This window comes from Serinus canaria, chromosome 5 (assembly GCF_022539315.1).
Source record: "Serinus canaria isolate serCan28SL12 chromosome 5, serCan2020, whole genome shotgun sequence".
Taxonomy (NCBI): Eukaryota; Metazoa; Chordata; class Aves; order Passeriformes; family Fringillidae; genus Serinus; species Serinus canaria.
The window spans coordinates 17,688,053-17,702,662 of NC_066319.1; the positions used below are offsets into that span (position 1 = coordinate 17,688,053).

Consider the following 14,610-nt stretch of genomic DNA (forward strand, 5'->3'; position numbering starts at 1 on the left):
GGAAATACTCCCATGCTGTTCTCACTCTCTTAATTATGGGATGTTCAATTTAGGATCCCCTTCCACGAAGGCTGTTCAGCCTCTTTGGCTTTCAGGTGGCTCTCTGGTGACTCTTATTTCACTTCTTAAATCAGTTTCCTCCCAGTTCCTCAGCTCCTTTTACCACACAGGTTCCCAGTTCCAGCAGTGCCGTTGTCCTGTTGTTTAACCATACAAAAACTTTCTGAGGCATAGCACCTTTTTGGTGATGCTGGCTTGCCTGCTGCCCCAATGCAGGTCGTGATGGCAGATTTCCTAGGAAGATACAAACCCTCCTCCCTGACACTTCTCCCACAGGGAGCCTTGGAGCTACACCCTGCTTGGCTGTAGATGCTTGCCTGCTTTTATGTGCAGTTTTTGGCTCCTGAGAGCACTGTTTTCCTGGGAAGATCTACATAGGTCTTTATTTAATCTCTTCCATTTCTAGGTTAAATGTATAATGTTGTTCTGGATTTGTTTTTTAAATGTCCTATAAAATTCCTGGCATTCTCTTCCCAGCTGGTTTTCCCCTCGCTTAGACTGCAGAATGGTAGCAGCTATTTTCCTGCCCTGGAAGTGACTGGGGTCTGGCTTAGCCCAGAAACTCCCTGACCAGGCCACTGGAGGGTTCATCATTCACCTCTTTTAAGGGACTCAGGGAGTTCTGTAGATTACAGCAAAATGGTCAGATAGAGCTTGGGGTGACTTAGGGTTTGTTTTGCAAATGATCATTCGTTGGAGCTCTGTTTAAACAAACAGAGCTCAAATAAGCTTTCCACTTCATTGCATTAAAATCCCTTAATTCATTAAAATCCCCTGGCCACAGACATTCAGGCCTCTGCAGTGCCAGGTGCTGTTTAAACAGTTATCAAGTGCTGGTGTCTGCTGTAAAATGATCACATTGTTCGCTTCCCGTCGCTCGTCCGCGAGTTGAGTGGCTTTTGTTAGGGGAGATGATACTAGTCCTGGTATTTGCTGGCTGTACAGCCAGCACCAAGGAAACCTGTAACTTTGCCCAGTTTTAAACCCAGGAAGGTTGTTTTTACCCTGTCTTGCTGTGCAGCTGCAGCAGGAGCATCTGTTCCCTGGAGGGAAGCAGCAGCAGTTTTCCAACTGGATCAGACAGCTGTGGAAGACTCTGTAGTTACTGGGCAGGTGGGGAGCCAAAGCCAAAAGTCAAAAGAAAAAAAGGCCAGAGAGAACTAAACTCAGCTGTCCCAAGTCTCTTGGTGCAGAGAGACTCCATTGCCCTACTTGTGTTAGCAGGTAAGAAACAGCCCTGTGATGTGTTTGTGTGTCCATCTTGGTTTCTCATTCTTTTGGCTACCTGGCTGTGGTGAATATTGGCAGGCTTGCTGTCTTTTCTTGCTGTTGCCCTTTGGGGTGGATGTCTGTCCTCCTGAAAGCCCCTCTGCATTGAAGGGTGCAGCAGAGGCAACAAGGGGGGTGTTTAGCCAGAGCTTGGAGCAGGCTGTTAGGACCACTTAGTTAATGTATTTTGTCAGGCCTGTCTCAATAACACAAGTTTATTGAGGGTGTAGACATTATGAAGTGAGTTTTCAAAATTCACAACTTGTTTATGGCAGGGTTACGGGCTTTCAGCTACTGCTCTTCTTATATTTTTATATTTTTGTCTTATTCTGGTTAATTTGATAGAAAATTAGATTAACCTAAACCAAGCTGCTCTTGTGGACATGCATATAGAAGTACATGTAATGAAGGGTGTAAGTGATTTTCTCTTGGAAAGTGCAGACTTAGCTGATCTGGAGCTTTTTAAGGTCTGCAGCCACAGATCAGTTGGGATCAGGTGAACTATCTGAAGAGGGTCGCAGAAGGTGTAACAGCATAATGCAGTAGGTGAGGTTTGTGTGCAGTGTTTTGAGGAGGAATGCCTTTCCTTAGGGAGCTCCATGTGCTGGTGTCTCACAGCTCTAGTTGAACGTGGGGCTGCAGAAAAGGCAGTTTCAGTCTCATGTTGTCCAAGAGTGGGACTGTACAAATGGTTTCATGCTATCCTGTTCTTGGCACTTGATATAACAGGAGGGGGACCTGAACTCCTTCCCATACCTGTTTGCACCTTCACTAGCTCTTCATACTTTCAGGGACCTTCTATTCTCAGGAATGCCAGAGGTATCTCCAGAGAAGGTGTTGGCCTGTAAGCCCCTCTGTTGGATGTGAGATTCTGTTTGACTTAGGAAATCTGCAGTACAAGAGCAAATTTCCTTCCAGAGGGAAAGGGCAAACAAAGGTACTTCCTTTGCTTCTGGCTCAGCATCCAGGTGACAAGTGAAAGGGAAGAGGGAGGGAGTTGGCTGAATACGGCTGAGACACCTCCAGAAAGCATTCCCAGGCTGCAGGTGAGGAGATGAAGGCATCTCCAGAAAGCTGAAAGTTGTGGCCACTTTTGAAATTTTCTCTGGTGTCCAGATTTCTTTGTGTGGTGACTTCTAACCACTCTCATTACACGGTAACAATTAAGAGTCTTAGAGAGAATTGGTTCCTGCAGTCTGGCGCTGAGCTGAAAGGAGCGGTCCAAAGGGCAAAGTGGCATCAGTAGCTTGGGGAGGGAGAGGCATTGCTTAAAAAGCACTGTTGGCACAAGACTGAGCATGGGCTGTCTGTTTAAGCTCAGAAATAGAGAAAGGATAGCAACCTCTGGTAGAGCAGTGTTTTGAAGGCTGTCCTTTGGACACAGCATGTATGTGTTGAAGGGAAGTGCTAAATGAGTCTTGTGATGACACTTGACTCTCTTGGGCTGGCTGGACCTGCAGAGGGTTGGGGATGGGCATGGCATGGTGTGAAATGCCCTCTGAAGTTGGAGAGAAGTGAAAGACATGGCTGTCCTGGCTTCTGGGCAGAACTTGTGCCCTGCCTGGCTGCTTCCCTTCCTCATATGCTGCTAGAACCCGATGACCCTGGCAACTCTTCCCTCCATATGTCCTTGTATATTTATATTTACAGACATACATTCATAAGGCTCCCTCTGGAACTCAGTCTCCTCTTTGAGGAGATCAGGTGCTCCATTAAGTCACTTGTGCCTCAGCTGTCCTAAACCTACAGCCTGCCTGCCAAGGAGCCCCTGAGCTTTAAGGAGAGTATGTCTCAACTTTGTGTTCTTGGTGTCTTTCTGTCCTTTCCCAGGAAGAAACTGAAGTGAGGAAGACGTGACTGAAAAAGAACGATTGGAAGGAACAGATTCATTTTTTAACAAGATCAAGTTTGAATTAAATGGCTGATAAACAGATCAGGTAACTTTTAATTTTTTTTTAAATTGTTCTGTAGGTTATTCTTTTAAAATCTTTCAAACTTATTTCCTTTTGGGATCCAGGAGGTTGGAAGAAATCACCTGATCACCTCTTCCAGCCTTAAACAGTTTTGATTCTTTCTCTTCTCCTTTCTTACCCGCTTTTTTTGAACCTTCTCTTATTTTGTGTGCTCTGCCATGTTGTCACATCTCTGTTTTCCTCAGTTCTTTTTTCTCATTGCCTTTTTCTTTCTACACTCTGCTTTCTATGCTGCATGAGTCTGTTCCTTTTGTTTCTTCTTTCAAAGGTCACCCTGACCTGCTGACTTCAGCTGCTGGCATCAAGGGAGCAAAGCCAGGTCCTTGACTAACCAAGGATGCAGTACTTGTAAAGACAAAGTCCACATAGCCTTGTGCAGCCTTGTGCCCTTACTCTACAGACCGTCAAGGCTTGAGTGGTAGCAGGAATATGAAGTATCAACAATGATTAAGGACACAAACGTGCACAGTGGAAGCTTAAGAGTATTGGTTCTGGTAAAGGCTGGACTTGAGTCTTCCCTAGAAATGAAATGCGATTCATTTATTGGAAAGATACATTTCTACCCTTTGCTTCCTGAGAGCTGTGTCAGGTGGATCTGCACAGTTGTCCACGTGGGTTTAATTTTCTGGTGCTTGTGTAGTTGCCCCAGCTAAGTGACTACTGCATGCTGTGGGATTCCTGTGGGGTTTTTCATGTTGCTTTTCTAATATCTACTTTTCCAGGTTACACTCTCAGGACAGGTGGGGTGGGTGAGTGGGTGAATGAAACATGGAGACAAAGGACAGGACTTGGCAGTACCTGAATGCTGCAGGCAAGAGGGCTGCCCCTTCTTAGCATTTGCCATAATTAGGATATCTTCCTGTACGCCTGTCTTCTGCAAATGTAAATAGTCCTGAGCTGTGCTGATAAAAATACAGCATTGTGGAGTGTTTGTGTGCCTAGATTTGGCCATCATCTGCTACCCAATTTGGAGAGCACTTGGAACTCTTCCAACACACCCATGAAGGGCATACAGAGATTCACCTCCATGGAGCCTGGCAGGTCTATGTTCCCGATAACCTCAGCAAAGCAAAACCATCAGATGTCTGTGGCTGTTTGAAGCTTGGTATTTTGAAGGAAGCGGAGATGTGTTCTACAAGAGGAGATGTGTCCAACAAGATGTGCCCTGGCTCCTCCAGTGTGCTCTTGGTGGTGTGAGCAGGAGCTTGCTGGCTACAGGGCTACAGGGACTAGTTAAAAGGGCTGAGGAGGAGCACTAGAAGAGGAGAACTGGGATGCCTTTGTATCCGTTCTTGTATTAAACTGAGCAAATGGCTTCATTTGCATGCTAGCCAGTGTTGTCCTCATTTCACTAAGCCCTGCACACGTAGGTAGTGAGAGGCAGTAGCTGTGCAGAAGCTAAATAGGACAGAGAGACCAGGCACAGTGGATTCTTATCCCTTGAGAGAGCAGAAAGCACTGATGTGTGAAGTGGGATGACTCAGTCACAGGGGAAAAAGCTTTTGATTCAGGTGCAATGGTCTTTGTCTCATGTTCTTTGTGCCTCAAGTCCCTCACCTCTCCTGCTTTGGGCATCTCTCCAGTTGATGGGACCATGTGTCTGCAGTGGTCACAGGCAGCCAAGCCAAGGAGATTTGTTTCTGACACCCCTAAGTAGAACAAGATTGATAGCAAAAGACTAAAATCAACGGCAGTGGTTTGCTGCATGGTGAGATCAAGGGCACTGCATTTCTGCAGCAGTGCATGTGGAACTTAATCTCAGTGTCTTTCTGGATACTGCCTTGTGTCCATCCATACTAGTTTTCCCCTGCAGTGTTCATGGGGAAATCTGGATGGTTAGATTCAGGTGTGTTGGGAGTATTGAGCAAGGGTTTCTCCCTTACAGGCAGAGGGAGATGCTGTCTGCAGCCTCAAATTTTTGGCTTGCCCAGGCACATCAGATGTTTCCCCTTTATTGCTGGGGTCTGGGCTGAAATTGGGGAATCTCTTGCACTTACAGTAGCAGCAGGCAGGACCTTTGTGTCTGTGTCTCAGTCCCACCTGATATAAAACCTGGGTTGATTTCTCTGTTGGAACAGGTTGAGAAAGGCAAGTGTTTGCCTGTCCCAGGTGTTTCAGGGACACTTAGATAAGTGATGACAGTGCTGAGGCTGGAAGTGGGCACTGGTTGTGCCTCATAGTCTGTGACCTGCTAACAGTGACTTCAGAGCTGAATTTGGGGAGGCTGAGGTGATCCTGTCTTCAAAGACCTTCCTTGTCCATGGTGTCTTCATCCTGGGACACTTCTATCTGGTCTCTAACCTCCTCCTCCAGTGTGACTGTGGGTTAGATAAGGAGAACACAATGATGTGAAGCTTACTGTTTGAAGTTTTCCCATGTCCTGAGAACAAGTTCAGTGTAGGAGTTTGCAGGCAAATCTCTTCCATTCTCAGACTGGCACAAAGATCCCTGAGGCAACAGTCTGGAGCTGGTGAGGTCTGAAAGCCTGGCTCTGCACTGAACTTGTGCACTGATTTGGGCCTGCCCTCCTGAAGTACTGTGCTGATTTAATCGCAGTCAGCACTGTCTAGTTTGGAGCTGAGCTGAGCTCAGATCTGTCTGCCTGTCCTTGGCACCTCTTCTTCCAGCTGCGCCAGCCCTGGGGCTCTGTGTGTGTTGTATTGGCAGGTGTTGAGGAGGAAGGAGTTTTGGGTGCAGGACAGCAGAGGCTGAAAGGAGTGTGTCAAGGTATGTCAGTATGTCAGTCCTGAGGTGTCAAGATCATGCTTAGCCCTTGTGGACAAAGTCTTTTCTATTTTTTCCGTCCCTCATTTGTCTGCTTCCCTCAGGGACCCTTCAAGTTGAAACCTTGAGTCTCCATATCCTGCCTTTCCCTCAAGCATGGCTGTTTATTGATCCTCTCTGCATTTGCCCCTTGATGCAGAGTACTCTGGAGTGCTGTTGGGGAGAAGATGTTTGCGGGGCTTCACCCCACCATGCCTTGGCCAGCCTCAGCACTGCTGCCTCTGGAGGGTAATGCAGTCTGTCCCCCCATCCAGAGCAGCATGTCACTGCCATGAAAGGCAGTGTGCCACTTCCCCTGGTGGGAGGACAGGCCTTGCAGGCTCACCCAGCTGAGGAGTGCTATCAGCCTAATATCTGACACATCCTCTGTTCAGGGAGCCATGTCCTGTGCTTTATTGGAGGGAGCTGACTCAAACGGGCTTTCTTTGTCTCTGTGTGCAGTGGTTTATTGAGCATGTAAGTGCAGGACATTTTTCTTAATTGAATTTGCTGGGAACCCATGTTTAGCTGATGTGGCTTTTGCTCGGTGCCACTTGCAGGAATTCTCTGTGGGAACACAAAGGGGAGTGGAAAAATCCCCGTGCTTCGGAAGCACGTGCAGCGAGCCAGGTTTTGATTTCCCCAGAGATATGAGCTCACGTCTCCACATCTGCAGCCCTGCAGGCTGCCAGCCCGGTGGTTTTGCCGGACTGCTGCTTTGTGTGTGTTCCCCTGGCCCTGGGAGATGGGTCTGGAAGCAGTTTCCTGTGGCTGCAGCCATCTGCTCCATGGCTGCCAGCTGGGTGCTTCTGCTGGGCCATTCCCACATGATGGTAGCAGCTGATGTATCACAAACCTCTCATTAGCTGCGGATCTGATTGTGGAGCAGGAAAGTGTTTGTCAGTAAACCTGCTGGCTCAGATGCCATCACCCCTAACTGAAGGCTGTCCCCGTGGTGGATGGTCCAACACTCAGTCTTTTCTCCTCTAGGGAAAACAGAAATCCCTGGGCACTGGGCAACAGGATTTTTTCCTGCTCCTAATAATGTGTGGGTTAGGTATTTGGCTCCACTCCACTTATCAGTGGTTTGTGCTGATGGTATGTGCTGCTTTCTCTGCCTCTCCATATACACAGCAGGAACCAAGCTTTGCTTTGTGGAAGAGCTTCCTTTGTGGTGGGGGGGACAGCCTTGTCTCATAGTGCTGCATTAACTCTGGTCATGCAAAAGAGCTCAGCTCTTTCCTCTTTCCCTTCCCTGATATTACCCAGTGCTAAGACATGTTTCTCTCTATCTCTTCCCCTTACAGTTTACCTGCCAAGCTGATCAATGGAGGGATAGCTGGGCTGATTGGGGTCACCTGTGTATTTCCCATTGACCTGGCAAAAACTCGCCTGCAGAACCAGCAGAATGGTCAACGGATGTACAGCAGCCTGTGAGTACTGCCCACACGGTCACTATCCCTCGGGGCTTTCCATGAGGAGTCCTTCCTCTTTGTTACCTCTTTCAGGTGAGCTCAGCATCTCTAGGAACTGGGCTGCCCTCAGGAAAGCCAGAGGACAGTCTGGAGCCAAGCAGATAAAGCACATAGAGCAGCTCTTGAGGCTACTGAGCTGAGCAGGGGAGTCCTCTGCAGAGGGCACATCTGCTTGCATCCCTTGCTTGGGAGCACTGTGTTCACTACTGCCAGGGCTCAGAAGCAAAACACAAGGAATCCCAGTCACCTGATCCCAAACACAAGGAGTCTGCTGAGCTGGTCAGATGCCTCTGTTCTGTTTCCATTGCTCTGATATTGGAGGTCCTTTGCTGTGTCAGTTTTAAAAAGAGGAAGCAGTCGCTCATTCCCAGTCTAGAGCATTGCATGTGGACCTTTTGAAGGATCACAGGCTGACACGTGCTATAGTTAGACCGGCCATCTGGTGTCAAAAAAAACCCCCAGGTACTGCATCTGTAGGAAAAGAAGGCATGAGTGTATCCAGCCCACCAAATTAACTTGGAGTTTGTGTTGAGTGCTTAGGGCTCCATATCTGCTATGGGAATGTGTACCATACTTAGCACTAGATTCTTTATCCTGGGAACCAGAGACAGGCCTTAGTTTTCCAAAAGAATTTGTGGTATTGAGGGGAAGAAGGGACTGGGACTGGTTACCTATGTCCTGTCCTCCTACCACTTTGTTTAGAACTAGTGTAACCTGATCCCTGTTCCTCCACACCATCTTCTCCTCTTTCCTGCCCAGGAGAATTTGAGGCAGAGGGGAAATAGGAAGGAAATGCTCTCTATGCTGATGGCTTTAGTCTCTGTGCCTCCTTGTTCTAGCTGATGACATGAGCTTAGGCTGTAGGCTCTGGTGCTTCCCTTGATAGTTCCTGTGCTCTCTGCTCCCTGCATTGTCACTGTGCCATGGCTTGTTGGCAGGATGTGGCTGCCCATACTGCTTTGCATCCCCTTTTGTTGTGTCCTGCTCCTGCTGTAGATTGCTTCACCTCCCTCAGGATCACTTACCCTCATGACCTGACAGCAGGAGGAGTTTAGGCAGGTGGAAGAACTTGTAGGCACCCCTTGGGACTGCATGCCAGGATGTCTCATGCCTGAAAGGGAGCTCGGTAGGAGAGAGGCTTTAACCTCCAGCACTCTAGTGCAAGTCAGCTCCATAGCCAGGAATTGCTGTGAGATAAGGAGCTGTTAAGGAATACATAAGATTTACCCTGTATATTTGAACTGGCTGCTTCTAAGAACAGGAAGGGCTGAGCTTTCCTAAGAAAGTTTCCCCTGTCACAGCAGCTTATTCTGGAAATGGTGTGTGCCCATCAATACTAGATGTCCTGATTACACCAATTACCTGGTGTCTGCTGAACACACAGGAAAGGCAGCAAGTTCCTTTAAAATGTTGGTTCTCTTACTTTAAGATATCATGCTTTACTTATGCTTGGCTCAAGAGATCTTTGGCATCAGGGGAACCTTTCACTTTAAAAAGACAAAGACACTGGAGGACTTCTGAGGGGTGGAGAGAGCTCGGCTTTTGGGCTGTGCTGACCCAGGTGTGTTATTGTGGAGGTTTCATTTTAATATCATTTTGATTGGCTGTTGGCTCCCTTTTTCCAGGGAGAGAAGAAAGCTGGATGTGGCCTTGGCTGCATCTTGTTCTGCTGCAGCTTGAGGGGCTTTAAGTGACATGCAAGCTCTATTCTGATGCAGCAGGGCTGTATGAATATGGTGGGGAGAAGTTCTTCTCACTCTTCTCCCTGCTGCTCCTTGTTCAAAGCAGCATCACTGGCTCAGGGAAAATGTGTTGCCTCCAGCACTGCAGTGTGAGAACTTAATGGGAGGGATAGGAGGAAAGTGCACTGAGATTTCTGGGGCTTGCAGATGAGTTGGAGGGGCTGCTCGGAAGGAGATGAGTATGTGTAAGTTGCAGGAGCTAGGGTGGAATGTGTGAAAGATGAGATGCTAAAGGATTCAGGGAGCCCCAGCAGAGGGGAAACTCATTGCCATGATGGTAGCAATGCAGGATGGGCTCTTCACAAATAACTCTAGAACAGTCTTTGCCCAGGTTTGGCCATAAAGCCCTCAAGGAAGCTCTGTACTTCCTTCTCTTCCACCTCAGCACTACTGCAGAGCTGAGAAGAAGTTTACTCCTTGTGTTGCCAAATCTCTTAAAAATGTATTCGTGTTTTCATCAGCCACACTTTTCTTATTACTGCTTAAAAGAGCCTTTTATTCCTTAAATTATGTACACATACATGCATGTGCACCTCTCCCTTCCTCTATGGCTAGAGCAAGCACCTCTCTCTTCCCAAAGATCCTAAAGGCAGCATCCCAGCTTCATGTGGCTGTGGTCCAGAGAGGAAAACTCTGCCAGGGAATCTATGCAACCTTCCTGAACTGTGACTTTGGATTTGCTAGGTGTGTGTGTGTCTGTGCCTTCAAAAGGCACAGAGCCATTCCAGTGCTCTGCAGGGTTTCCCCATTTGTAGTAAATGTGTTTGCAACAAGGAAGGTGACAGATTTCCCCTTGGAGCATGGTACCCTGCCACACTGTCCTTAGAGCAAGAGCCCGAGTGCTTGCTGCCTGCTGTGGAACTTGATGTGTTAAAAGTGCGTGCTTTAATCTGTGTGGGAGGCCACAGCTGACTGAGTGTTCAGGTCATCTCATCTTTGTATGCCACGTGTCAAATTTCACAGAGTAAGACAAACAAGCTAGCATCGGGGGTTTGGCTCCCCTCATTTCCCTTCCAGAGCTGGATTTAAAAATGCCTAGATGGGGATCTGCTTGTTAGAGCATTTCATGTGCATTTGCCACAGGGGACCCTGGATAAACAGCCCTTGCAGTGACACTTCTCCCTTTTGTGTTTCTAGAAAGCAGACAGCATGTGCAGGGTGAGCCAGGGGTTTCAAAGCCCCTGTGAATTAGGGGTTGAGACTGGACTCAGGCCTCAACAATGGCACATTCAGAGGCTGACACGGTTCCCATCTCAGCTGAGGGTTTCGCTGACAGAATGTAAATGGAAACCACTCCAAGAAATTTGCTTTGTTTTTCTCTGCACTCACCCACCTTTGAGGTCCTGTGGTTCATCCCTCTCTGTTCTGTTTGCAGGTCTGACTGCCTCATTAAAACAATTCGGTCGGAAGGCTACTTTGGCATGTACAGAGGTGAGTACAGCTGACTCAGGCACAGCACAGCTTTTGCGTTGGAAGCACTGGTGCGTAAGTAGGAGGAAAAGCTCTGTTCTCTGGCATATAAAGCAATAACCTGGCAATATCCTAGGAGGTTGAACAGTGCAGCTGTTTCTAAAATAAACTCCATGCAGGTGTCTATTCAGATGCCTACGACTGAGGACATGAGTCCTCCTCATGACTGTTTTGGTGTTAAACCTTACCACTTAGTGAAGTTCATCTTTGCTAGCAGTTTAAGTGAAGCTGCTGGACTTTGTTTCAGGACAGTATTATATTTCCCAGCTTAGACATGGTAGCTTTTGACAGAGGGGCAGAAGCAAACCAGCTCTTGAAGTTCTGTGGTTAATGATTGAATTTATGTCAAAACCCTACACCAGCATGGTCAGGCCTGCTGTCTCAAGCATGCCCAAGTGCCTTGTTCAAGCATTAGAACTAGCTGCTATTAAAAAAAAAAATTAAAATAACCTGCCCTCCAAAAAAACCTCCCTTGGGATGGTAAGAAAATCAGAGGTTGGCTCAGGGTGGAACTTCAGCTGTTTGGTTGTTGTGTGCTGACCTGCTAGAAATTTCTTGGCTCCTTGTCTCAGGCTGTCTATTACAGCAGTGAGTTCCTCAGCTGACATTACACTTTTTATAGTTTAAACACAAAATCCCTGTAAGTTTTTTAAGATTTTGAGGAGAGGAGGCCAGCAGGCCAAATCCCGACTTCATTTGTAGCAGAGGAAAACATGGAATACCTCCTTGGCTTGCAGCACGCTCCAACTGGCTTCACTGACCCTGAACTCTGGTTCATTTTGTGTCCTGACAGTCACCTGCCTGCATATGCAGTTTTTATCTAGGGTGCTCAGATGGTGTTTTTGGTGGCACTCAGTCCCTGATAAAGCCTGATTAAAGTTATGCTGCTATGATTAAGTTGAGTCCTTGCTCTTTGTTTTTTCAAGCGGAAGTCCAGGGATGCTGGCGCCTTGCTCTTGGCATGTGTATTGTCTCTTGCAGCTTCTTCCCTGCTCCTAAGGAAACACAGGCATTGTGGCTGGCCAGCCCAGGAACAGGCACTGGATGTTCAGGCAGTGTCTCTTGCCCAACTTCCTGGTGGGCGTTTCAGGGGAGTGTGGTGGATGGCAGGGATGGATTGGCTGCTTTGCATCAGCTTTCCTGGGAGCAGGCAACAAGACAAATAACCTCAAGGAACCCTGGCAAGCTCCATCTTCAATGCTAGCAATGCTAGTGACGTGTTCCCCTTTGATTTTTTTCAGAATCTGGCTGCTGCTGTGTTCCTAGCCAGGATTTTGAGCTTGTGTTAACTTTGGCTGTAAATGTGCCCTGGCAGGCTGCTTGGCAGGAGGCAGAAGGAAGAAGCTGTTTGGGGAAACTTACAGGGGAGACTGTAGGACCAAGTGTTTTTGTGAGAATCAGGACTTTTGGGAGAGACAGCCTTGTCCTTTAAGGCTTAGAGTGGTAGAGATGATGTGGATCTCCAGGTCACTTATCATCCCCAAGCAGAAGGGTACAGAGGGTTTTGCATACCTCTTTCTTTTCCCCACCTTTCCCAAGTCTGGTCAGCTTGGTCCATGTCTCTAACTCTGTTCAGGGTGCTGATAGTTGCTTGAAATTACTTCTGACTAAATAAATAGGGAGCTGGGTTGGAGAGGCCTTTTTTGAATAGCTCCAGCTCCATCCAGAAAATTACAGATGCTTCAGCATAGCCATGGTGCAAATGTGAGTACTCTGAAGAGCAGCAACCCTTGTCTCTGTGCCTCAGTTCTGTGAGCTGACATGAGCAGCCCTTCCCTCCCTCTCAGGGAGAAGGTTGGTGGGTAAAATACATCCAAGGTCCATGAAGATTGTATAAGTACTTTTCTGGAAAGAAAGTAAAGAGATATCTGAGCCTTACAGGCAGAGAAGGATGGAAATCAGGTGGTGGGATTGGTTCCTGCTCCCTCCAGCTGTCCTAGTTCCCCAGCAGAATTTGCTGAATGACTCACAAGCTCCTATTTGCAGGCTTTAAGCTGAAATTGGGAGGATTATATGTTAATGTGCTAAACTAGCAGCTGCTGCTCCCCATGGAGGAGTCACAAGCACGTCAGTTGTCCCTGAAGATCCTTTGGCCTCTATCAGAGGACAGAAAGGATTTGTTTGGGCACAGCCATTCCTGCTCTGTGACTTCAGGGCTTCTTCATGTGTGAATCAAATCTCCTCGATGCAGACAGGAGACACTTGTGCTTGTAGGATGTTTTTCTGCAAATCACCTTCTAAGATATTTGTGTGGGCAAACAGTCTTTGCTTTGTATAAGTAGCCCATAGCAAACTGTGTGATGTGTAAGGCAATCCCAACATTTCTCTCAAGTTCTTCCCCAGAATTTACAGGGATTCTTGGATTTGTTTGAGACAGGAAGAAGAGGAGTTCCCTCATGTTTTTTCCCATAATGTCTGTATAGCAACAGTGCTTTGATGCTGGATGTGCTGTCTAGCCCTTTCTGTGCTCAAGGAATTGATGCTGTGCAGCCTTAAAACATGATGCCAAGTGAATGAATCCATAGTGCCTGTGGGCTCCTGATCCCTATGGGCATCAGTGATAGGGGATCTTGGAGAGATGCTCTCTCAGTTTCCTAATGCAATCCAGCCAGAAGCCACATAAAGATCCCAGCACATGTTCTGAGCAATCCCAGTGCTGTTTGCAGACCAAGTGTTTAGCCAAGCTGGCAGGAGCCAAAGGCCCAGATCAGGCTGAGGAAGTTCCCTTTGGTGTTGGTGACGTTTGGAGGGTAGCTGCACTTCAGCTGCAGTAGTGCGGCAGCCTCCCTTGGCCTCTGCTAATAATATCTCCCAGTGCTGCACTGGGGATGACTCAATCTCCCTGTTATGTAGGTTGCTGGTGGTGTATAAGGACTTCTATGAGAAATCTGTTTTAATAAAAAACCAAGGCTTGGTGAGGAGAGAGCTCCTGCAAGTTTAGTTGGCAAACAGCTAATTTTGCGCTGGTTGATTTTGTTCTTTGTAGTGCTTCCTTACTTACTTTCAAAAAGCTTTGTTTTTTAATGATTCCTGTTTATTTTTCCATTCTGTTTGTCTGTCTTTGCTTGTGGTATATGCAGCATTGCCTAAAGGCCAAGGTTGGCTTTAGTTAGGGAAGTTCCCATTGGTGTGGGCAGAATTGAGGAGATTTTACAAAAAGAAGAAGATGCTGTGGAAAGCATACAGTTAGCAGCTGGAGTATCTAATATCTCCTCCCCCGGTAAATTGAAGCTGTTATGGATTATTCAGGACAGGGATTATCCATTCTCTGCTAAGCAGCTTTACTGAAAATATCAAAGATGCAGGAGAAAACTCAGGTTCATTAACTTTTTTCCTCTATGTTGCATGTTTTACCCTCTGCTTTTTTTGCAATTGAAGAGAAACTTCCGCGAAAGCCTCTTGGTTCCTGAAGGAAGTCAGAGCGTGGAAGTGTACTTTTTGTGTGCCCTTCTTGCTTGATAGTTTGGAGTTTGTTTGCTTTGCACTGGTGTTAAGAGTAGCAGGTTTATGCATTTTTCTTTTCTCTTCTTGTTTTTCCAAGGAAAGGGTTAGTCATGCTGTGTCAGTGTACAGGTGTTACACTTCATAGCCATTGGGAATGCAGTTGAAGTTGTCAACTTGGAGTTTGAGGAAACACTTCGTGGGTAACCACTTCCACTTAAAATGAGGCTGTGGATTTGCTTTGTCGATCCTGATATGATTGGCATGAAAAGGTGGATGTGGAGCGTGAAGGGCATTTCTGTGTGGCTTCTCTTTGTGTGCAATAGCCATGGCAGAGGGGACACGATGCGTAGGAAGAATATCAAAGACAAGCATAAAGTATTTGTGTTTGTTCTTACAAAAGTGTTCTAGGCCATT

The 14,610-nt window shown here is 47.1% G+C and overlaps 1 protein-coding gene across 3 annotated transcripts in view; it reads left to right on the forward strand.

The window, feature by feature from the left end:
* Positions 1–14,610, forward strand: part of SLC25A22 (solute carrier family 25 member 22) — a 50,595-nt gene that overhangs the window by 19,877 nt on the left and 16,108 nt on the right. For all 3 annotated transcript variants that reach the window (XM_030240437.2, XM_030240438.2, XM_009099281.4), the window contains 3 exons: positions 3,160–3,266; positions 7,373–7,498; positions 10,658–10,713. In XM_030240437.2, coding sequence (XP_030096297.1) covers positions 3,247–3,266; positions 7,373–7,498; positions 10,658–10,713 — 202 coding nt within the window. In that variant the 5' untranslated portion in view covers positions 3,160–3,246. The remainder of the gene's footprint in view (positions 1–3,159; positions 3,267–7,372; positions 7,499–10,657; positions 10,714–14,610) is intronic.